This window comes from Tachypleus tridentatus, chromosome 10, assembly GCF_004210375.1.
Source record: "Tachypleus tridentatus isolate NWPU-2018 chromosome 10, ASM421037v1, whole genome shotgun sequence".
Classification (NCBI taxonomy): Eukaryota; Metazoa; Arthropoda; class Merostomata; order Xiphosura; family Limulidae; genus Tachypleus; species Tachypleus tridentatus.
Window position 1 is genome coordinate 23,198,610 of NC_134834.1, and position 24,860 is coordinate 23,223,469.

The window sequence follows — 24,860 nt, forward strand, 5'->3', positions numbered from 1 at the left end:
ATTAGAAGTACTAATAGAGTTAGTAAATCATAATTCTTTGTTTCTTTGTTGTAGTTTGAAATACCAATAAAGATAATAATTTAACAATACATTGTTTGTTTGTGGAACTTATAATAACCGAATAGGTTAGTAAATTAATAATACTTTGTTTGTTTGTTAAAGTTAGAAGAACCGACTAGGTTAGTAAATTAATAATACTTTGTTTTTTGTTGTAGTTAGAAGTACCAATAGAGTTAGTAAATCACAATACTTTGTTTATTTGTTGTAGCTTGAGGTACCAATAGAGATAATAATACATTGTTTGTTTGTGGTACTTATAATAACCGAATAGGTTAGTAAATTAATAATACTTTGTTTGTTTGTTAAAGTTAGAACAACCGACAAGGTTAGTAAATTAATAATACTTTTTTGTATGTTGTAGTTAGAAGTACCGACATGGTTAGTACATTAATAATACTTTGTTTGTTTGTGGTAGTTAGAAATATCGATAGAGACATTAAATTAACAATACTTTGTTTGTTTATTGCAATTAGAATAACCGACAAGGTTAGTAATATAATAATACTTTGTTTGTTTATTGTAGCTAGAAGTACCAATAGAGTTAGTAAATTAACAATATCTTGTTGTTTTTTTTGTAGTGAGAATATCCGACAAGGTGAGTAAATTAATAATACTTTGTTTTTTTGTTGTAGTTAGAAGCACCAGTAGAGTTAGTAAAATAATAGTACTTTGTTTATTGTCGTTAGAAGTACCAATGGAGATAGTAAATTAACCATACTTTGTTTGTTTGTTGTAGTTAGAATAACCGACAAGGTTAGTAAATTAACAATACTTTGTTCGTTTGTTGTAGTTATAAGTACCAATAGAGTTAGTAAGTTAATAGTACTTTGTTCGTTTGTTGTAGTTAGAATAACCGACAAGGTGAGTAAATTAATAATACTTTGTTTTTCTGTTGCAGTTAGAAGTACCAGTAGAGTTAGTAAATTAATAATACTTTGTTTTTCTGTTGCAGTTAGAAGTACCAGTAGAGTTAGTAAATTAATAATACTTTGTTTGTTTGTTGTAGTTAAAAATACCGATGGAGACACTAAATTAATAATACTTGGTTTGTTTGTTGTAGTTAGGAGATCTGATAAGGTTAGTAAATTAATAACACTTTGTTTGTTTGTTGTAGTTAGAAAAACCGACAAGGTGAATAAATTAACAATATTTTGTTTGTTTATTTTTGTTAGAAAAACCGACAAGGTTAGGAAATTAACAATTCTTTGTTCCTTTGTTGTAGTTCTAAGAACCGACAAGGTGAGTAAATTAACAATACTTTGTTTGGTGTAGTTAGAAGAACCGACAAGGTGAGTAAATTAGCAATACTTTGTTTGTTTGCTAAAGTGAGAAGTACCAATAGAGTTAGTAAATTTACCATACTTTGTTTGTTTGTTGTAGTTAGAAATTCTGATAGAGACACTAAATTAAGAATACTTTGTTTGTTTGTGGTAGTTAGAAAACCGACAAGGTTAGTAAAATAATAATGCTTTGTTTGTTTGTTGTAGTTACAATTACCAATAGAGATAATAAATTAACAATATTTTGTTTGTTTGTGGTAGTTAGAATAACCGACAAGGTTTGTAAATTAATAATACTTTGTTTGTTTGTTGTAGTTAAAAGAACCGACAAGGTTAGTAAATTAACAATACTTTGTTTGTTGTAGTTATAAATATTTACATAGAGTTAGTTAATTAATAATACTTTGTTTCTTTGTGGTAGTTTGAATAACCGACAGGGTTAGTAAATTAATAATACTTTGTTTCTTTGTGGTAGTTTGAATAACCGACAGGGTTAGTAAATTAATAATACTTTGTTTCTTTGTGGTAGTTTGAATAACCGACAGGGTTAGTAAATTAATAATACTTTGTTTGTTTGTTGTACTTAGAAGTACCAATAGAGTTGGTAAATTAATGATACTTTGTTTGTGTATTGTAGTTAGAAGTACCAATAGAGTTAGTAAGTTAATAGTACTTTGTTTGTTTGTTGTAGTTAGAAGTTCCAATAGAGTTAGTAAATTAATAATACTTTGTTTGTTTGTTGTAGTTAGAAGCACCAATAGAGTTAGTAAGTTAATAGTACTTTGTTTGTTTTTTTGTAGTTAAAAATACCAATACAGATAATAATTTAACAATACTTTGTTTGTTTGTGGTACTTATAATAACCAAATAGGTGAGTAAATTAATAATACTTTGTTATTTTGTTTTAGTTAGAAGTACCAGTAGAGTTAGTAAATTAATAGTACTTTACTTATTGTAGTTAGAAGTACCAATGGAGATAGTAAAAAAAATATATACTTTGTTTGTTTGTTGTAGTTAGAAGTACTGACAAGATTAGTAAATTAATAATACTTTGTTTGTTTGTTGTAATTAGAAGTACCAATAGAGTTAGTAAATCATAATTCTTTGTTTCTTTGTTGTAGTTTGAAATACCAATAAAGATAATAATTTAACAATACATTGTTTGTTTGTGGAACTTATAATAACCGAATAGGTTAGTAAATTAATAATACTTTGTTTGTTTGTTAAAGTTAGAAGAACCGACTAGGTTAGTAAATTAATAATACTTTGTTTTTTGTTGTAGTTAGAAGTACCAATAGAGTTAGTAAATCACAATACTTTGTTTATTTGTTGTAGCTTGAGGTACCAATAGAGATAATAATACATTGTTTGTTTGTGGTACTTATAATAACCGAATAGGTTAGTAAATTAATAATACTTTGTTTGTTTGTTAAAGTTAGAACAACCGACAAGGTTAGTAAATTAATAATACTTTTTTTGTATGTTGTAGTTAGAAGTACCGACATGGTTAGTACATTAATAATACTTTGTTTGTTTGTGGTAGTTAGAAATATCGATAGAGACATTAAATTAACAATACTTTGTTTGTTTATTGCAATTAGAATAACCGACAAGGTTAGTAATATAATAATACTTTGTTTGTTTATTGTAGCTAGAAGCACCAATAGAGTTAGTAAATTAACAATATCTTGTTGTTTTTTTTGTAGTGAGAATATCCGACAAGGTGAGTAAATTAATAATACTTTGTTTTTTGTTGTAGTTAGAAGTACCAGTAGAGTTAGTAAAATAATAGTACTTTGTTTATTGTCGTTAGAAGTACCAATGGAGATAGTAAATTAACCATACTTTGTTTGTTTGTTGTAGTTAGAATAACCGACAAGGTTAGTAAATTAACAATACTTTGTTCGTTTGTTGTAGTTATAAGTACCAATAGAGTTAGTAAGTTAATAGTACTTTGTTCGTTTGTTGTAGTTAGAATAACCGACAAGGTGAGTAAATTAATAATACTTTGTTTTTCTGTTGCAGTTAGAAGTACCAGTAGAGTTAGTAAATTAATAATACTTTGTTTTTCTGTTGCAGTTAGAAGTACCAGTAGAGTTAGTAAATTAATAATACTTTGTTTGTTTGTTGTAGTTAAAAATACCGATGGAGACACTAAATTAATAATACTTGGTTTGTTTGTTGTAGTTAGGAGATCTGATAAGGTTAGTAAATTAATAACACTTTGTTTGTTTGTTGTAGTTAGAAAAACCGACAAGGTGAATAAATTAACAATATTTTGTTTGTTTATTTTTGTTAGAAAACCGACAAGGTTAGGAAATTAACAATTCTTTGTTCCTTTGTTGTAGTTCTAAGAACCGACAAGGTGAGTAAATTAACAATACTTTGTTTGGTGTAGTTAGAAGAACCGACAAGGTGAGTAAATTAGCAATACTTTGTTTGTTTGCTAAAGTGAGAAGTACCAATAGAGTTAGTAAATTTACCATACTTTGTTTGTTTGTTGTAGTTAGAAATTCTGATAGAGACACTAAATTAAGAATACTTTGTTTGTTTGTGGTAGTTAGAAAACCGACAAGGTTAGTAAAATAATAATGCTTTGTTTGTTTGTTGTAGTTACAATTACCAATAGAGATAATAAATTAACAATATTTTGTTTGTTTGTGGTAGTTAGAATAACCGACAAGGTTTGTAAATTAATAATACTTTGTTTGTTTGTTGTAGTTAAAAGAACCGACAAGGTTAGTAAATTAACAATACTTTGTTTGTTGTAGTTATAAATATTTACATAGAGTTAGTTAATTAATAATACTTTGTTTCTTTGTGGTAGTTTGAATAACCGACAGGGTTAGTAAATTAATAATACTTTGTTTCTTTGTGGTAGTTTGAATAACCGACAGGGTTAGTAAATTAATAATACTTTGTTTCTTTGTGGTAGTTTGAATAACCGACAGGGTTAGTAAATTAATAATACTTTGTTTGTTTGTTGTACTTAGAAGTACCAATAGAGTTGGTAAATTAATGATACTTTGTTTGTGTATTGTAGTTAAAAATACAGATAGAGACACTAAATTAGCAATACTTTGTTTGTTTGTTGTAGTTAGAAGTACCGACAAGGTTAGTAAATAAACAATACGTGGTTTGTTTGTTGTTGTTAGAAGTTCCGACATTGTTAATAGATTTATAATAATTTGTGTCTTTGTTGTAGTTAGAAGTGCCAACATGGTTAGTACATTAATAATACTTTGTTCGTTTGTGGTAGTTAGAAGTACCGAGAGAGATAGTAAATTAACAATACTTTGTCCGTTTGTTGGAGTTAGAAGTACCGAGAGAGATAGTAAATTAACAATACTTTGTTCGTTTGTTGGAGTTAGAAGTACCAATACATTTAGTAAATTAACAATACTTTGTTCGTTTGTGGTAGTTAGAAGTACCGAGAGAGATAGTAAATTAACAATACACTGTTCGTTTGTTGGAGTTAGAAGTACCAATACATTTAGTAAATTAACAATACTTTGTTCGCTTGTTGGAGTTAGAAGAACCGACAAGGTTAGTAAATTAACAATACTTTGTTTGTTTGTTTGTCCTTTGTTAGGAGTACCAATACATTTAGTAAATTAATAATACTTTGTTTGTTTGTTGTAGTTAGAAGTACCGTTGGGAGAGGGTAGATACTAGCTCTAATCAGTAACTCTCCTTATGTCAAATACGTATATGTACGAGAATATATATATATATGTGTGTATGTGTGTTTAAATCTTAGTCATTTTTGGACTATAATATTGATGAATCTCTGTTCTTCGGTCCTGATATCCGTTCAACAAAGCTCATATAAACGAATTTGTTTTGCAAGCAACACAATTCCACACGTATTATTTAAAAGTTTTAATCCTGTGTTTTCCTTGAATAACTTATTCTTCGTCCAGTTTAGTTTGCTTGTTTTTGTTTTTTTTTAAGACCAGAGGGAAGGCATCACATTGTAACCATCCTACGGCTGAGAGGGCGAGTATATTTGGTGTGACGGGGATACGAACTCGGGATCCTGTCCACTTTAGACGCGAGCGAATAGTTTAGAAGTGCTTTTAATTAAACAGAAGTTTTCACACTAGCAGCGATAGATGTCGCTTTTGTATACTATAAAATAGGATCTGTCATTATTTCTTTTATTGTGTGACTGTAAGAAAATGACCACTCAAAATAACCTTTCACATAGTAATAATAAAGATGTTGATTACTTATTTGTTGTATTAGCAACGACTTAATAATCGCAATAAAAATTGTACTTTAAAATGGTTTAAATCTGTGGTAAAGAATATTGGTCGAAGGAACATAATCGCAGGTGCAAATGGAGTTATTTTAGTTCCGGTGTATTTAAATTATTTGTAGAATTATTTACTAATAGTAGTGCTACTGCGGAAATCAGAGGTATTTTTATCTAAATACAACCTATTATCTTTTAATGGGACAGCCCATCTCTAGTATGTCGAATAGGAATACGTGACTTGAGTCATGTGTTTGTTTCCAGTCCTTTCGAACGTTTCCAGCTCACGTTTGCTGTAGTCTGATTCGGTTTCGGCAAAGTCGTTTGCGACGTTACCATCTGGTGTAGATAAACTTTTACTCGTAAAATAATCGCAAAAAGAGTATTATAAGTTCTTTACTTAGGCCTTTTACATGTTAGTATAATACGTAACGTACAATGAATAATTGCGCTGTACTTTCTTGCAAATACGCTGTGAAAATCTACAGTAAAGTTAAGCCTATAAACAATGATCTTATATTTAGTTGTTGTTTTTGAATTTCTCACAAAGCTACTCAAGGGCTATCTGTGCTATCCGTCCCTAATTTAGCAGTGTAAGACTAGAGGGAAGGCAGCTAGTCATCACCACCCACCGCCAACTCTTGGGCTACTCTTTTACCAACGAATAGTTGGATTGACTGTCACATTATAATGCCCCCACGGCTGAAAGGGCGAGCATGTTTGGCGCGACGGGGATGCGAACCCGCGACCCTCAGATTACGAGTCGCACGCCTTAATACGCTTGGCCATGCCGGGCCAATACCCGTCGCACCAAACCTGCTCGCCTTTTCAGCACTTTCGGTGTTAAAAGAGTAGTCCAAGAGTTGGCGGTGGGTGGTGATGACTAGCTGTCTTCCCTCTAGTCTTACACTGCTAAATTAGGGACGGCTAGTGCAGATAGCTCTTGAGCGGCTTGCGCGAAATTCAAAACAAACAAACAAAGATCTTAAATTGGACTTCCCACAACATTAAATTGGACTTCCCACAACATTAAAGCTAACGATGCGTAGTGTTAATAAAATATCACGAGATCTCGATTGCCACACAGATTTTCTTTTTAATTTCTATTTTTCAGACTTCAAAGACTATTCAATCCAAAATCGAAGGAGACAAACGTGAATGACATGAAAGTGTGTGCAACATATAATTTTGTAAAATTATGTAAACAGAATAATTATTTATAAATCATTTATTTAAATAAGTGCAGAATATTCGTTTTGGTGTTTGTTAATTCGAATATCATAAAAAAAATGGCTTGAGTTTAGAAATGAATAAAAATTATTCTTCATGGAAATCCTTTTGTCTGTCATTAGATGTGAAAAACGTCTTATTGATTCATTCATAACTTGGATAACCGATTTCAATTAAAATACGCCTATACATTGTCGAAGAATGTACAGGTGCCTCCCGCTAGTACAGCGGTAAGTCTCCGGATTTACAACGCTAAAATCAGGGGTTCGACTCCCCTCGGTGGGCTCAGCAGATAGCCCGATGTGGCTTTGCTATAAAAAAAACAAATAAACAAGAATGTACAGCAGTAAAAGTCACTTAAAATGTGTGTGTTTTCTTAGAGCAAACCCACATGGGGCTATCTGAGGAGCCCACCGAGGGAAATTGAACCCTTGACTTTAGCGTTAGAAGGCCAGAGACATACCGCTGTACTAATGGGGAGAACACTTAAAATGAAAGAGTTGTTTACATATAGCGTATTGATACGCTACACAACGTAACGTATCACTACACAACGAAAATTTAACGTATCACAAAGTATTTCGTTCTAAATATAAGCTCGGCCCGGCATGGCCAAGCGTGTTAAGGCGTGCGACTCGTAATCTGAGGGTCGCAGGTTCGCATCCCCGTCGCGCCAAACATGCTCGCCCTTTCAGCTGCGGGAGCTTTATAATGTGACGGTCAATCCCACTATTTGTTGGTAAAAGAGTAGCCCAAGAATTGGCGGTGGGTGGTGATGACTAGCTGCCTTCCCTCTATTCTTACACTGCTAAATTAGGAACGGCTAGCGCAGATAGCCCTCGAGTAGCTTTGCGCGAAATAAAAAAAACAACAAAGCGACGGGGATTCGAGCCCGCGACCCTCAGATTACGAGTTAAACGCCTTAAACCACCTGGCCATGCTGGGCCCGGGCCTCTAGTTAATGTGTTGTGGGATTTTGTTACATATCATAACGAATATGCTGTCTTTCGAAGAGTCATAGCACCAGGTATTTGCAACTTAAAGCAAGTTAGTAAAACAATTCTAAGAAATTAGTAATAATAAAGTATTTCTATATCACCAATTATTACTTCCATTTCGGTTGTTTTGTGTGTTACCTCTTCTAGTTGTTATTGGCTTTTTTAACTCAAAGTGTCCGAAGACATTAACTCAAATCCAAGAGAAATACGAATATTTATAATATCGTATCTTTTGTTACGTTTCGATACCGCGATATCACACAATCCCTGTGAAAAGAAATTACGGCCTTGGTAATCGTATTACCAACCGTATCTATTAGTAAGAGCTTTTGCAGCTGACGCGTTACGAAAACATTCATAGTAGTGACGTCAGTTTGTTTAAGCATGACGCATGCGTACTTTAAATCCAAACATATTTAAAGCACGAGAATTTTGAAGTGTATGGTTATTGTACATTAACAACTCGGTCGTCAAAAGATACATACAATGTTACAGCTTTTTTTGTTACTATTTATACGTGCATTAATGAATTTTTGTTCCCCAGTTTCTGCTGACTTATATAACCATGATCATGACGACAAAGCTTTAGACGGTTCTTGGATAATGGCTGACGTGGAAGCTGTTAAAGCCTGGGAAATTTTGAGAAATAGTTACACAGCAAAAGCTTTAGATGTAACAGAAACCATAAAACCGATTATAGAGGACTTGCTGAAAACGATGAACGCCAGTGAAATTTGCCATCACAGTGTTATGGAAGTACTGACGTCCTTCGGTAGAATGGAGACTTGGGCCTCGAAGAGTGAGTAGAGATGTGTTTAGATTCGCGAACTTCAATAATTACTCACAAAAATTAATTTAGTTTTCAGGAAGAGTTTCAGGTGATTAATTGTACATTGATACAGACTGTTTGTAGATTTTATTTCTTGTATACAAAATATAGCAATTGTATTCACATTCTCTCCGGTTTATTTCTTTTCAAGAGTGCCCCTGGCGGTATATTTCCGCACTTACAACGCTAGAAATCGGGTTTTTATACCCTTTTTGGGCACAACACAGATAGCACATTGTGTTGCTTTGTGCTCAGATTCAACTAAACACACTTTCAAAGAACTTTTAAAAAAGTAGTTTATATAGTATTTAATTTTCTCGTAATCATAGAACGACAAAGCATTTAAATTGGCCAAATATTAATGTCACAAATTACTATATAATCACACCAGGACATTTGTATTTTCAATATTTTTTTTGTTTTTAAATCTTATGTCATTAAAAGTTCACACAACTTCACACCGTATACACTGTGTAATTTAACAAAATTCATCTGTTCCCTTTATATTGGACCAGTTTTCAAGTTTTTTGTTGTTTTTTTTAGAAGATATTTGTCAGTTTTGGACAAGCTAATACGTGTATTTGTTTGACTCAGATTGTTACGAAGTTTAAAAGAGCCCGGAGAGGTTTCGGTTACCATAGTGATAGCTGGTCTTGCAGTTGTTAGTGTTTCTTCAATATAAAGTATGGTAATTGATTTTTCAAAGTTACTCTTTTGTCTTTGGGAACTGGAGTATAGAGTAACGTCCCAGTAGAAATACAATACCCCAGTGGCACAGCAGTATGTCTGCTGGACTATACTCCTAGAAACCGGGTTTCGATATCCGTGGTTTGAAGAGTACAGATAGCCTTTGTGTAAGTTTGTACTTAATATAAAACAGCCCCCAGTAAAAAAAACAACAACAAAGAACAATTATGGAAACAAAAAATCGTATTTTCAGTCCCTCGGTTTTATCGCACACAGCGAGTCATTTTTGGCCCCTAAAAGTGCTTTTTATTATATGAATAGAAGAGTGCGCAATAATAACAATAATAATAATAAATTGTCAAATGCAAATAGGCAAACAAATTAAGCACTAAACACCGGAGAGAAACAATAAACATAAGTTCATTCAGTGCACCGCAAACAAATTCCATAAATTATATCCAATGCAGAATGCTGCATAGAGCACGATCTTAGAAATATAACCGTGATGAAAGGCATTGACCATTATCCTTTGTCTTCGGAGTTGTCCCTGAAGAATAAAAGACCACCTTTCGAAAGTGCTTGGGTTATCGGGTTTTTATTCATTTTTATCGAGACTTCTTGAACCCACGTTATTTTCTAACACCATGAAATCCCTTATCTTCAATTATATTTCAAACGCAGTTGGAAAACTAGTTATGAAAATAACTCAACAAAGGACAAAGTTTAGGTGTATAAACTGTAACGTCTGCGATCCTCTGTTGTCCATGACAGTAAAATCTCTATGATAGTAACCTTATATTATAACCTTCCTGTATAAAGATGGAAGAAAACACCATTGCTTTCGCTGCAGAAATCTTTATTAACTTACACCATTTGAGCTGTTCTGAAATAGACATAATTTCGCTTATCTCTTTATAATGTACTCTATTTAAATTTTCCTAAATAAAGATTAAAAACAACACCCACTCACCACTCACTTCGCGACAGTTATATTTGTGAAATCGCATCTTTTGAGGTCTTCTTAAATGGATATTATTTCTTTTATCTGTTTATAGTGTACTGCTTGAATTTAATTTCATATTTATATGTATAAATACATGTCAGCATTCAAATGTGTTCTTTGGTGCTGACATATCAAATTGTTGAGTTGAGCCACGACGACCATCGACAAGAATTTTTATGTACTCTCAAAATCACGTTTCTTAATCATTAAAATACTCTTTACCCTGACACACCCATTTCACTCCAATACGATGACCACAACTATACTCCCCCTTCAACCCCTCTCGCTCATCTGTTTCTCCGTTTTGCGTTTTCTTACCTGTTTCACTCACTATTCATATAAATAAAATGTTATATAATTTACAAATACGCACCGTTCTGACTTAACCTAAAACGTGCAAAAATCGATAACACTATTTTATTGTATTCACCAGTGATCAGCTGAACGTTTCACACAGTTTATCAAACATTTTATGTGTGGTTATTTAAAATGTACATATGATTTGGAAATTAACCTATGTATCGAATTATTGAAATTTCTTCTGAACAAAGACTTGCTTATTGGAGTTTGTCATGTATATTCGTCCAATTTAGAAAAAGCGATGTGCCTCCTCCAGCGGCATAGTGGCACTGGCACAGCGGCACGTCTGCGGACTAATAAGAGTAGAATAGATACCCATGGTGGGCAGAGCACAAATAGTCCATTGTGTTGCTTTGTTCTTAACTTCAAATGAAAAAACGAAAGAGAAGCGATGTGGAAATATATTATCCGTCTCTAATTTAGCAGTGTAAGACTAGAGGGAAGGCAGCTAGTCATCACCACCCACCGCCAACTCTTGGGCTACTCTTTTACCAACGAATAGTGGGATTTACTATCACATTATAACGCTCCCATGGCTGAAAGGGCGAGCATGTTTGGTGGAACAGGGATTCGAACCCGCGATCCTCAGATAACGAGTTGAGTGCCTTCACCCCATGGCCATGCCGATCGCCGCAAAAGTGTTTTATTACTAAGTATACATAATACTTGTATTAATCTAAACCTTTTCCTTCGTGGCTAGATCCCAGCGGTATAGCGGTATGTTTTATATAACTCACAACGCAAAAAATCTGAAGTTCCATTCCTCCTTCCCTCCAATTAGACATGGCAGATAGCTCAATGAGGGTTTGTCTTAAGCTTCGTGATTAAGTGAAACGACCCACAGTTGTTTCTCTTCATCTAATTAACATTATACTTAAAACTTGTCACGTCTTACCTATTAATAAAAGTTTTTATTTATCTGTATATTTGTCTCTCTACTTACTAACACATCCATTAACATGGAGAATGAAAATAGCACGTGCGTTTTCAGATCTTTCATTAAAATACAATGTTGTAATGTTGTTTTTTTTGTATAGTTACATAAAAGAAGAACTAATGAGGTGGTTTTGTCCATGAACGATAGGTCTAGTTTGAAAGAAAACCCTAGGAATCGTTTACTTATTAATTTGCTCTGGCACGTGCATTATTTCTCGCACCTCGAGCAAAACCGTTGGAACTTAAACTCAGTTTTCAAGAAATTAAAGTATTAAAAAGGTAATTAGTAACTCATTAACTGGATAATCAGAATCATACTAACACTAGTCTAACGTACTCTTCATGTCTCTCAAATATTTTGGTGAACTTTCAAGAAAAATCTAGACGTACCTGAATTGGCACCACTCTGACAAAAATTACGTAAACAAAGAGAAATGTAATCATTGAAACTGAAAAGCAGGACCTACAACAGTGTAGTTGAGGTTTCTCTTCTTTAAAGACATAGAGACTATCAAAGCCTCACAAATACATTGGTGATTTGTAACAAAACCCAACGTTTAAAGTGACATACAATTTGGTATCGAGCACGACGTTTGAGGCGAGGTCCAACCGTCTTTTGCAGTACATTGCGCTTACTTAATATTTGCTAAAAGCGATTAATATTACTTATAAATCACTAATGCTTAATAGAAACTACCATAGCAAAACTCACAGCAATCAGAGTAACCAGAATTAAAGCGGCTATTTCGGGGCCAAAATATTACAAAGTCAGACTGTAATGTGTCTACGTAGCATGTGACAGCCAATAGTACTTTGAAACTGGATTCCTTTCACTTTCCTTAAAGTTAGTTCGTTAAAATGACCTCGCAACAGTAAATAGCACGCTTACATATTTATAGATAGCCTTAAACTTAGTTAAATAACATAGCAACAATACACATCACGTGAAACTCCCCATCGATAGCCTTAAACTTAGTTAAAATAACCTAGCAACAATACATATCACGTGAAACTCCCCATCGATAGCCTTAAACTTAGTTAAAATAACCTAGCAACAATACACATCACGTGAAACTCCCCATCGATAGCCTTAAACTTAGTTAAAATAACCTAGCAACAGTAAATATCACGTTTAACTCCCTACAGATAGCCTTAAACTTAGTTAAAATAACCTAGCAACAGTAAATATCACGTTTAACTCACTACAGATAGCCTTAAATTAAGTTAAAATAACCTAGCAACAGTAAATATCACGTTAAACTCTCTACAGATAGCCTTAAATTAAGTTAAAATAACCTAGCAACAGTAAATATCACGTTTAACTCCCTACAGATAGCCTTAAACTTAGTTAAAATATCTAGCAACAGTAAATATCACGTTTAACTCCCTACAGATAGCCTTAAATTAAGTTAAAATAACCTAGCAACAGTAAATATCACGTTAAACTCTCTACAGATAGCCTTAAACTTAGTTAAAATAACTTAGCAACAGTAAATATCACGTTTAACTCCCTACAGATAGCCTTAAATTAAGTTAAAATAACCTAGCAACAGTAAATATCAGGTTAAACTCCCTACAGATAGCCTTAAACTTAGTTAAAATAACCTAGCAACAGTAAATATCACGTTAAAATTCCTACAAATAGCCTAAAATTTAGCTATTTTAGCAACAGTAAATATCACGTTAAACTCCCTACAAATAGCCTTAAATTTAGCTATTTTAGCAACAGTAAATATCACATAAATCCTCCTATAGCTAGCCTTAAACGTAGTTAAAATAATTTGGTAACATTAGATAACATGATAATGTTTTTTTTGCAACTATCCTTGGAGTTAGTTTGAATAGTTCAGTATCAGCCAATACCATGTTAAAACTCATTTATTAAGTTTTGAAATAGTAATAATACAGTGTTAGCCAAATACCGCGTTAACACTCATTTATTTTTCGTCCAGTTTTGACACAATCTAACTTCTACGTTTTTATCAACAATCATTTTATTTCTGGAGACTGAATTTGGAAGAATTGTTTATTTTTTTTGAGATTTTTATTACAAATCGTGACACTCGTCACCGTAACAAAAACTTTCAATCACTCAAAATAGACATTGGTGAAGCTGGATTTTTCCATCCTAATCATAGCTTTTATTGTTGTACTTCATCTGGTTTTATTGTTGTACTTCATCTGGTTTTATTGTTGTACTTCATCTCGTTTTATTGTTATACTTCATCTGGTTTTATTGTTGTACTTCATCTGGTTTTATTGTTACACTTCATCTGGTTTTATTGTTACACTTCATCTGGTTTTATTGTTACACTTCATCTGGTTTTATTGTTATACTTCATCTGGTTTTATTGTTATACTTCATCTGGTTTTATTGTTATACTTCATCTGCTTTTATTGTTGTACTTCATCTGCTTTTATTGTTGTACTTCATCTGGTTTTATTGTTGTACTTCATCTGGTTTTATTGTTGTACTTCATCTGGTTTTATTGATGTACTTCATCTGGTTTTATTGTTGTACTTCATCTGGTTTTATTGTTACACTTCATCTGGTTTTATTGTTACACTTCATCTGGTTTTATTGTTGTACTTCATCTGCTTTTATTGTTACACTTCATCTGGTTTTATTGTTGTACTTCATCTGGTTTTATTGTTATACTTCATCTGGTTTTATTGTTATACTTCATCTGGATTTATTGTTGTACTTCATCTGGTTTTATTGATGTACTTCATCTGGTTTTATTGATGTACTTCATCTGGTTTTATTGTTATACTTCATCTGGTTTTATTGTTATACTTCATCTGGTTTTATTGTTGTACTTCATCTGCTTTTATTGTTGTACTTCATCTGGTTTTATTGTTACACTTCATCTGGTTTTATTGTTATACTTCATCTGGTTTTATTGTTATACTTCATCTGGTTTTATTGTTGTACTTCATCTGGTTTTATTGTTGTACTTCATCTGGTTTTATTGTTACACTTCATCTGGTTTTATTGTTATACTTCATCTGGTTTTATTGTTATACTTCATCTGCTTTTATTGTTGTACTTCATCTGGTTTTATTGTTGTACTTCATCTGGTTTTATTGTTATACTTCATCTGGTTTTATTGTTGTACTTCATCTGGTTTTATTGTTGTACTTCATCTGGTTTTATTGTTGTACTTCATCTGGTTTTATTGATGTACTTCATCTGGTTTTATTGTTGTACTTCATCTGGTTTTATTGTTACACTTCATCTGGTTTTATTGTTACACTTCATCTGGTTTTATTGTTGTACTTCATCTGCTTTTATTGTTGTACTTCATCTGGTTTTATTGTTACACTTCATCTGGTTTTATTGTTATACTTCATCTGGTTTTATTGTTATACTTCATCTGGTTTTATTGTTGTACTTCATCTGGTTTTATTGTTGTACTTCATCTGGTTTTATTGTTGTACTTCATCTGGTTTTATTGTTATACTTCATCTGGTTTTATTGTTATACTTCATCTGGTTTTATTGTTGTATTTCATCTGGTTTTATTGTTGTACTTCATCTGGTTTTATTGTTGTACTTCATCTGGTTTTATTGTTATACTTCATCTGGTTTTATTGTTGTACTTCATCTGGTTTTATTGTTGTACTTCATCTGGTTTTATTGTTGTACTTCATCTGGTTTTATTGTTATACTTCATCTGGTTTTATTGTTATACTTCATCTGCTTTTATTGTTGTACTTCATCTGGTTTTATTGTTGTACTTCATCTGGTTTTATTGTTATACTTCATCTGGTTTTATTGTTGTACTTCATCTGGTTTTATTGTTGTGCTTCATCTGGTTTTATTGATGTACTTCATCTGGTTTTATTGTTGTACTTCATCTGGTTTTATTGTTACACTTCATCTGGTTTTATTGTTATACTTCATCTGGTTTTATTGTTATACTTCATCTGCTTTTATTGTTGTACTTCATCTGGTTTTATTGTTACACTTCATTTGGTTTTATTGTTATACTTCATCTGGTTTTATTGTTATACTTCATCTGGTTTTATTGTTGTACTTCATCTGGTTTTATTGTTGTACTTCATCTGGTTTTATTGATGTACTTCATCTGGTTTTATTGTTACACTTCATCTGGTTTTATTGTTGTACTTCATCTGGTTTTATTGATGTACTTCATCTGGCTTTATTGTTGTACTTCATCTGGTTTTATTGTTACACTTCATCTGGTTTTGTTGTTATACTTCATCTGGTTTTATTGTTATACTTCATCTGGTTTTATTGTTGTACTTCATCTGCTTTTATTGTTGTACTTCATCTGGTTTTATTGTTACACTTCATCTGGTTTTATTGTTATACTTCATCTGGTTTTATTGTTATACTTCATCTGGTTTTATTTTTGTACTTCATCTGGTTTTATTGTTGAACTTCATCTGGTTTTATTGTTATACTTCATCTGGTTTTATTGTTGTACTTCATCTGGTTTTATTGATGTACTTCATCTGGTTTTATTGTTGTACTTCATCTGGTTTTATTGTTATACTTCATCTGGTTTTATTGTTATACTTCATCTGGTTTTATTGTTGTACTTCATCTGGTTTTATTGTTACACTTCATCTGGTTTTATTGTTATACTTCATCTGGTTTTATTGTTATACTTCATCTGGTTTTATTGTTGTACTTCATCTGGTTTTATTGTTGTACTTCATCTGGTTTTATTGTTATACTTCATCTGGTTTTATTGTTACACTTCATCTGGTTTTATTGATGTACTTCATCTGGTTTTATTGTTATACTTCATCTGGTTTTATTGTTATACTTCATCTGGTTTTATTGTTGTACTTCAACTGGTTTTATTGATGTACTTCATCTGGTTTTATTGTTGTACTTCATCTGGTTTTATTGTTACACTTCATCTGGTTTTATTGTTATACTTCATCTGGTTTTATTGTTATACTTCATCTGGTTTTATTGTTGTACTTCATCTGCTTTTATTGTTGTACTTCATCTGGTTTTATTGTTACACTTCATCTGGTTTTATTGTTATACTTCATCTGGTTTTATTGTTATACTTCATCTGGTTTTATTTTTGTACTTCATTTGGTTTTATTGTTGAACTTCATCTGGTTTTATTGTTATACTTCATCTGGTTTTATTGTTGTACTTCATCTGGTTTTATTGTTATACTTCATCTGGTTTTATTGTTGTACTTCATCTGGTTTTCAAATTACAAATATTCTTTTTATTTCACTCAAAAGATTTTTGTCATTTTCGTTTTTATTTCATGAAAGCATATTAGCGTATCTAGAATGAAGAACCAGCACGCATGCGTCACTGTGTGTGTGGTTGCTTTCAATGTTTGTGGTTAAGCGTGATGTTACACAATGGACTAACTGTTCCCTGTTCGTCACATGTATCGAAATCCGGTTTTTATCATTTTAGTTCCGCAGACAGTGCCAAGCGAAGAGGGAGGAGCAGATGCTTTGAGGTTCAGAACCCCAGAAATGAACCCCGCTGAGGTATAAATATTACATACTATTTGCTTTTTACGCTGCAGTTCCTCGACCCCTGTCCCCCGCTGCGACAACGGTAAATCTTCGGATTTAAAACACTAAAATTAGGCGTTTGATTCTCCTCGGTGGGCACAGCGGATAGTCCGATGTGGTTCTGCTATAAAAAACACACACCTTAACCCCTTGTGGAAATAAAAGAAGACTGGTTACTGGTTCACCAGATCCTAGGGTTAATAATAATAATGGTAAACTTAAACCAGAATAAAATAGTAATTCACCGGTGTTAACAAAATGTATAACACTATGCTATTAATTCTTACCTTAAAATATTTTAAAAAATGATAGCAATTACAAATAACTGACTTAATCTGGTTTACACCATATATTTTGTTGTTCAGTCCCTGGCCTGATCTGGTTTACACCATATCTTTTGTTGTTCAGTCACTGGCCTGACCTGGTTCACACCATATCTTTTGTTGTTTAGTCACTGTTCTGATCTGGTTTACACCATATCTTTTGTTGTTCAGTCACTGGCCTGATCTGGTTCACACCATATCTTTTGTCGTTCATGTAATTGACGACATGAACAACACTTCAACCATTACTGTGTCTCAACTGGCCTGATTAGACTCTGTTATACGGTGGAAACCCCTGTTGTTAATATGGTTGACACATTGAATCTTGTCTGTTAACGTTACAGTCCGTGTGGAAGTAAAAGAAAAAAAAAGTTTTATAAAAAGCAACAATAGTAATAATCATTGTTGAACAGAGAGAAGTATTAGAATAAAGTTATAATTCAGTCATTGTTTTTGTCGTACGATACGCAATACAGTACGGTAAAGTGAGGATAGACGATTTCCTTCTGTTAGAAGTCTACCAGAGTAGGGTAAAGTGAGGTAAGACGATTTCCTTCAGTTAGAAGTCTACCAGAAGAGGGTAAAGTGAGGTAATACGGTTTCCTTCAGTTAGAAGTCTACCAGAATAGGGTAAAGTGAGGTAATACGGTTTCCTTCAGTTAGAAGTCTACCAGAATAGGGTAAAGTGAGGTAATACGGTTTCCTTCAGTTAGAAGTCTACCAGAATAGGGTAAAGTGAGGTAATACGGTTTCCTTCAGTTAGAAGTCTACCAGAGTAGGGTAAAGTGAGGTAAGACGATTTCCTTCAGTTAGAAGTCTACCAGAATAGGGTAAAGTGAGGTAAGACGGTTTCCTTCAGTTAGAAAAGCTACCAGAGTAGAGTAAAGTGAGGCAAGACTTCCGCTACAAGATTACCTCTGCACATTATCAGTTATGCCATCTAGAGTGAACTATATTCATGAGTAATATTCCTATGACCCTTTCCATAAACACTCTGAATCAAATGTGAATTATCGAAGCGCAACCTCAATTTTCTTGTTTTTGAACAACGTTGATCTATGGAAAGCGCTTTGATTTTTTATATAGCTACAAAGTAGCTATTTCAGGCCATTTCACACAGTGACTATAACAGACAACACAGTATGATGTTTAAGTTCACTGATTTTGTAGAACATACGATTGCTTTACGATAAGTGGCTTTGGTTAAGACGACTTTCCCTGCTTGGCCGTTTTATCTCACGATAGTGACGTGTACTCCTGCCGCAGGTTTTAATCGCAAAGAACTTCACTGCTCCACTATAGTTTGTTGTCCTGACACTTTGCGTCATTGTCCTAGCTGGTAAGTTACTTGCGCGTGACTCAGGGCCTTTCGAGGGCATTTACGTAATGTTTCAATTCGTTATATATAGTTGCCAATTGGAACGTTTAATTTACATTTCGCTTGTTATGAGTTAGACTGTAATATTCTATCCCATCTTGACGGACTCATCTTATTCAATCTTATGAACAAAATGGCTCCAACTACAAGTAATATATATATATACATATTTTTTCAGATATCTAATAAAAATATATCTATAATATTTGTTTAAACTAGAAATGACATTTATAGTAAAGCATGTTTGATTTTAAGGCACTTTACTTTTTTCATGACGTCCATCTCAATTGGCGAAAACCGCGTTTAAAGTTAAGGTAGTCCGTATTACCCACCTTCCACTGTTCTAAATAAAGCTAACTGTACTTGTGAGGAGAAAGTTGTTGGAATTTCTCACCAGGTGTACTTGTCCTCAGTTTATTGTTAGTACTTCGTAATATCCACACTTATTGGTTAAAAATCTTACCAGAAAAACATATATTTATTTTCTGTATTGAAGTTTGATGGAAACACATTAGAGGTGTCATTTTGTATTCCTATAAACTATGTTATAATAACGTTACTGGAAGAAACATAATTCTAGTTATGTTTGACGTATATACCAGAAACCAATGGAAGTGGTAATTAAAAACTGCATTCTAGAAGTATGCTAACTAACTCAGAATCGTAGAAGATATATTTAAAGGAAAATTGGATAATATCTTGCCCAAAACATTGTGGACTATGTTAAGTTTCTCTAAGCTTCAATAAGCTCGAAATTTGAGATTGTTTGTCTAGAATGCTGTTAGGATGTTTTCGATGTGCACGTTTCACATTTTATAAAATCAGAGTATTAACCATTAATGGTATCTATTGTATATACATCACTATTTAAGTCGTATCCATAATTATATTGTTAACATTTTGATATACCTTTTTTTACCATAATATAGCTGATTAACAGATATGATTAGATTTAGTTAAAAGTGTGTAAAATTACAAAATTAAAATATTTCATTCTTGCTCAAGTAATTTAGCAGTTTAAGACTAGACGTAAGGCAGCTAATCATCAACACCCACCGCCAACTTTTGAGCTACTCTCTTAACAACGAATTGTGGGACAGACCGTACATTATAACGCCCCCACAGTTGAAAGGGTAAGCATGTGTGGTGTGTGACGGAGATTCCAACCTGCTATCCTAAGATTACGAGTTCAGCGCCCTAATCACCTGGCCATGCGGGGCCACAGAGGTTTAGAAATACAAACATAAGGTGAACCTGTCGGCAATGCTTCCTCAAGTAGCACGTGGAAATATATTACTCAGCAGGCACAATGCTTAAACAACATATGTTGTTTAGACAACGGGTAGGTTTAGGAGTAATGATGGATTATCTGCTATAGATACGTCACACTTAAGCAAACTAGTCATTAATATGATTGGGAAGTTTTTAAATATTCATTGAATACAGCTTAAACTAATCATGCTTAACGGTCAGAGAGCGTCTTAAACTAGAAAATAAATTAATTGATGAGACAGTTCGGGTAGCAAAGAGATTGGAGAAACTTAAATAATAGAGTTAAAGATAAGTTCTTTAGATTTTAAAGATAAACTGTGTTATTATTATGTTCTAATGTTAGGGATATCGCGAGTTTGGTAGTTCAAACTAAAATGAAAACTAATCTACAGTGAAAACTACTGGGCCCGGCATGGCGAAGCGTATTAAGGCGTTCGACTCGTAATCCGAGGGTCGCGGGGTCGAATCCCGGTCGCCCCAAACGTGCTCGCCCTTTCAGCCATGGGGGCATTATAATGTGACAGTCAATCTTACTATTCGTTGGTAAAATAGTAGCCCAAGAGTTGGCGGTGGGTGGTGATGACTAGCTGCCTTCCCTCTAGTCGTACACTCCTAAATTAGGGACGGCTAGCAGCGATAGCCCTCGTGAAGCTTTGTGCGAAATTCAAAACAAACAATTCTGAAAATTACTGAAACTTAGTTGGGTGTCAAGAATAGTGTGAAGAGATGAACTGTATTATGTTGCGAAATAAAAAATAGTAATCCAATGACTTTGAAGAGATAAAACTAGATTTATCGTTAGAGAGTTACAATAATGAGTTAACAGATGATGTGTGATAGATATGAGAAATTAATTTATCTTAATTAAAAATGGAGATTTTCCTTAAAAGGAAAGCAGGGGAAAAATTAAACGTAATTGCCTTGCTAAACACATAAAGGAGAGACTAGGTTCAAATTTATATACAGAATGGTAAAAGAATGCAGAGAAAAGCTAGGGGTATGGTTAAAAATAAGTTAGGAACGCGAAACGGGCATATGATTAATAGGAGGTACTTGATAGTAAGGTAGGTAATTATGTTTTTAAATACGTTAAAGGTAAGAAAATCATTAACGAGGATAATGAGAAGAAGTAGGTTGAGGAATGGGAACTTCTGAAGGTTGTTCACTCTTCTGATTTTGCTAGATAGAATACCACCAGTAATCTAGAAGTAAGTTGAGGAATGGGAACTTCTGAAGGTTGTTCACTCTTCTGATTTTGCTAGATAGAATACCACCAGTAATCTAGAAGTAGGTTGAGGAATGGGCACTTCTGAAGGTTGTTCACTCTTCTAATTCTGCTAGATAGAATACCACCAGTAATCTAGAAGTAAGTTGAGGAATGGGAACTTCTGAAGGTTGTTCACTCTTCTGATTTTGCTAGATAGAATACCACCAGTAATCTAGAAGCAGGTTGAGGAATGGGAACTTCTGAAGGTTGTTCACTCTTCTGATTTTGCTAGATAGAATACCACCAGTAATCTAGAAGTAGGTTGAGGAATGGGCACTTCTGAAGGTTGTTCACTCTTCTAATTCTGCTAGATAGAATACCACCAGTAATCTAGAAGTAAGTTGAGGAATGGGAACTTCTGAAGGTTGTTCACTCTTCTGATTTTGCTAGATAGAATACCACCAGTAATCTAGAAGTAAGTTGAGGAATGGAAACTTCTGAAGGTTTTTCACTCTTCTCATTTTGCTAGATAGAATACCACCAGTAATCTAGAAGTAAGTTGAGGAATGGGAACTTCTGAAGGTTGTTCACTTTTCTGATTTTGCTAGATAGAATACCACCAGTAATCTAGAAGTAAGTTGAGGAATGGGAACTTCTGAAGGTTTTTCACTCTTCTGATTTTGCTAGATAGAATACCACCAGTAATCTAGAAGTAGGTTGAGGAATGGGAACTTCTGAAGGTTGTTCACTCTTCTGATTTTGCTAGATAGAATACCACCAGTAATCTAGAAGTAAGTTGAGGAATGGGAACTTCTGAAGGTTGTTCACTCTTCTGATTTTGCTAGATAGAATACCACCAGTAATCTAGAAGTAGGTTGAGGAATGGGAACTTCTGAAGGTTTTTCACTCTTCTGATTTTGCTAGATAGAATACCACCAGTAATCTAGAAGTAAGTTGAGGAATGGGAACTTCTGAAGGTTTTTCACTCTTCTCATTTTGCTAGATAGAATACCACCAGTAATCTAGAAGTAAGTTGAGGAATGGGAACTTCTGAAGGTTGTTCACTCTTCTGATTCTGCTAGATAGAATACTACCAGTAATCTCGAAGTAGGTTGAGGAATGGGAACTTCTGAAGGTTGTTCACTCTTCTGATTCTGCTAGATAGAATACCACCAGTAATCTCGAAGTAGGTTGAGGAATGGGAACTTCTGAAGGTTGTTCACTCTTCTGATTCTGCTAGATAGAATACCACCAGTAATCTCGAAGTAGGTTGAGGAATGGGAACTTCTGAAGGTTGTTCACTCTTCTGATTCTGCTAGATAGAATACTACCAGTAATCTCGAAGTAGGTTGAGGAATGGGAACTTCTGAAGGTTGTTCACTCTTCTGATTCTGCTAGATAGAATAGTGCCAGTAATCTAGAAGCAGGTTGAGGAATGGGAACTTCTGAAGGTTGTTCACTTTTCTGATTTTGCTAGATAGAATACCACCAGTAATCTAGAAGTAAGTTGAGGAATGGGAACTTCTGAAGGTTGTTCACTCTTCTGATTTTGCTAGATAGAATACTACCAGTAATCTAGAAGTAAGTTGAGGAATGGGAACTTCTGAAGGTTGTTCACTCTTCTGATTCTGCTAGATAGAATACTACCAGTAATCTCGAAGTAGGTTGAGGAATGGGAACTTCTGAAGGTTGTTCACTCTTCTGATTCTGCTAGATAGAATAGTACCAGTAATCTAGAAGCAGGTTGAGGAATGGGAACTTCTGAAGGTTGTTCACTTTTCTGATTTTGCTAGATAGAATACCACCAGTAATCTAGAAGTAAGTTGAGGAATGGGAACTTCTGAAGGTTGTTCACTCTTCTGATTCTGCTAGATAGAATAGTACCAGTAATCTAGAAGCAGGTTGAGGAATGGGAACTTCTGAAGGTTTTTCACTCTTCTGATTTTGCTAGATAGAATACCACCAGTAATCTAGAAGTAAGTTGAGGAATGGGAACTTCTGAAGGTTGTTCACTCTTCTGATTCTGCTAGATAGAATAGTACCAGTAATCTAGAAGCAGGTTGAGGAATGGGAACTTCTGAAGGTTGTTCACTTTTCTGATTTTGCTAGATAGAATACCACCAGTAATCTAGAAGTAAGTTGAGGAATGGGAACTTCTGAAGGTTGTTCACTCTTCTGATTCTGCTAGATAGAATAGTACCAGTAATCTAGAAGCAGGTTGAGGAATGGGAACTTCTGAAGGTTTTCACTCTTCTGATTTTGCTAGATAGAATACCACCAGTAATCTAGAAGTAAGTTGAGGAATGGGAACTTCTGAAGGTTGTTCACTCTTCTGATTCTGCTAGATAGAATAGTACCAGTAATCTAGAAGCAGGTTGAGGAATGGGAACTTCTGAAGGTTTTCACTCTTCTGATTTTGCTAGATAGAATACCACCAGTAATCTAGAAGTAAGTTGAGGAATGGGAACTTCTGAAGGTTGTTCACTCTTCTGATTCTGCTAGATAGAATAGTACCAGTAATCTAGAAGCAGGTTGAGGAATGGACACTTCTGAAGGTTTTCACTCTTCTGATTTTGCTAGATAGAATACCACCAGTAATCTAGAAGTAAGTTGAGGAATGGGAACTTCTGAAGGTTGTTCACTCTTCTGATTCTGCTAGATAGAATACTACCAGTAATCTAGAAGTAGGTTGAGGAATGGACACTTCTGAAGGTTTTTCACTCTTTTGATTTTGCTAGATAGAATACTACCAGTAATCTAGAAGTAAGTTGAGGAATGGGAACTTCTGAAGGTTGTTCACTCTTCTGATTCTGCTAGATAGAATACTACCAGTAATCTCGAAGTAGGTTGAGGAATGGGAACTTCTGAAGGTTGTTCACTCTTCTGATTCTGCTAGATAGAATACTACCAGTAATCTAGAAGCAGGTTGAGGAATGGACACTTCTGAAGGTTTTTCACTCTTCTGATTTTGCTAGATAGAATACCACCAGTAATCTAGAAGTAAGTTGAGGAATGGGAACTTCTGAAGGTTGTTCACTCTTCTGATTCTGCTAGATAGAATACTACCAGTAATCTAGAAGTAGGTTGAGGAATGGACACTTCTGAAGGTTTTTCACTCTTCTGATTTTGCTAGATAGAATGCTACCAGTAATCTAGAAGTAAGTTGAGGAATGGGAACTTCTGAAGGTTGTTCACTCTTCTGATTCTGCTGGATAGAATACTACCAGTAATCTCGAAGTAGGTTGAGGAATGGGAACTTCTGAAGGTTGTTCACTCTTCTGATTCTGCTAGATAGAATAGTACCAGTAATCTAGAAGCAGGTTGAGGAATGGGAACTTCTGAAGGTTTTCACTCTTCTGATTTTGCTAGATAGAATACCACCAGTAATCTAGAAGTAAGTTGAGGAATGGGAACTTCTGAAGGTTGTTCACTCTTCTGATTCTGCTAGATAGAATACTACCAGTAATCTAGAAGCAGGTTGAAGAATGGGAACTTCTGAAGGTTTTTCACTCTT

At 33.8% G+C, this 24,860-nt stretch overlaps 2 protein-coding genes across 2 annotated transcripts in view; one reads left to right on the forward strand and one right to left on the reverse strand.

Annotated features, from left to right (window-relative positions):
- LOC143228310 (O-acyltransferase like protein-like) overlaps nucleotides 1-24,860 on the reverse strand; it is a 412,295-nt gene that overhangs the window by 121,069 nt on the left and 266,366 nt on the right. The gene's annotated exons all lie outside the window — the stretch shown is intronic.
- Nucleotides 8,295-24,860, forward strand: part of LOC143227893 (O-acyltransferase like protein-like) — a 58,665-nt gene continuing 42,099 nt past the window's right edge. Inside the window, exon 1 of the mRNA XM_076459258.1 lies at nucleotides 8,295-8,625. Within this exon, the coding sequence (XP_076315373.1) occupies nucleotides 8,313-8,625 (313 nt within the window). The 5' untranslated portion in view covers nucleotides 8,295-8,312. The remainder of the gene's footprint in view (nucleotides 8,626-24,860) is intronic.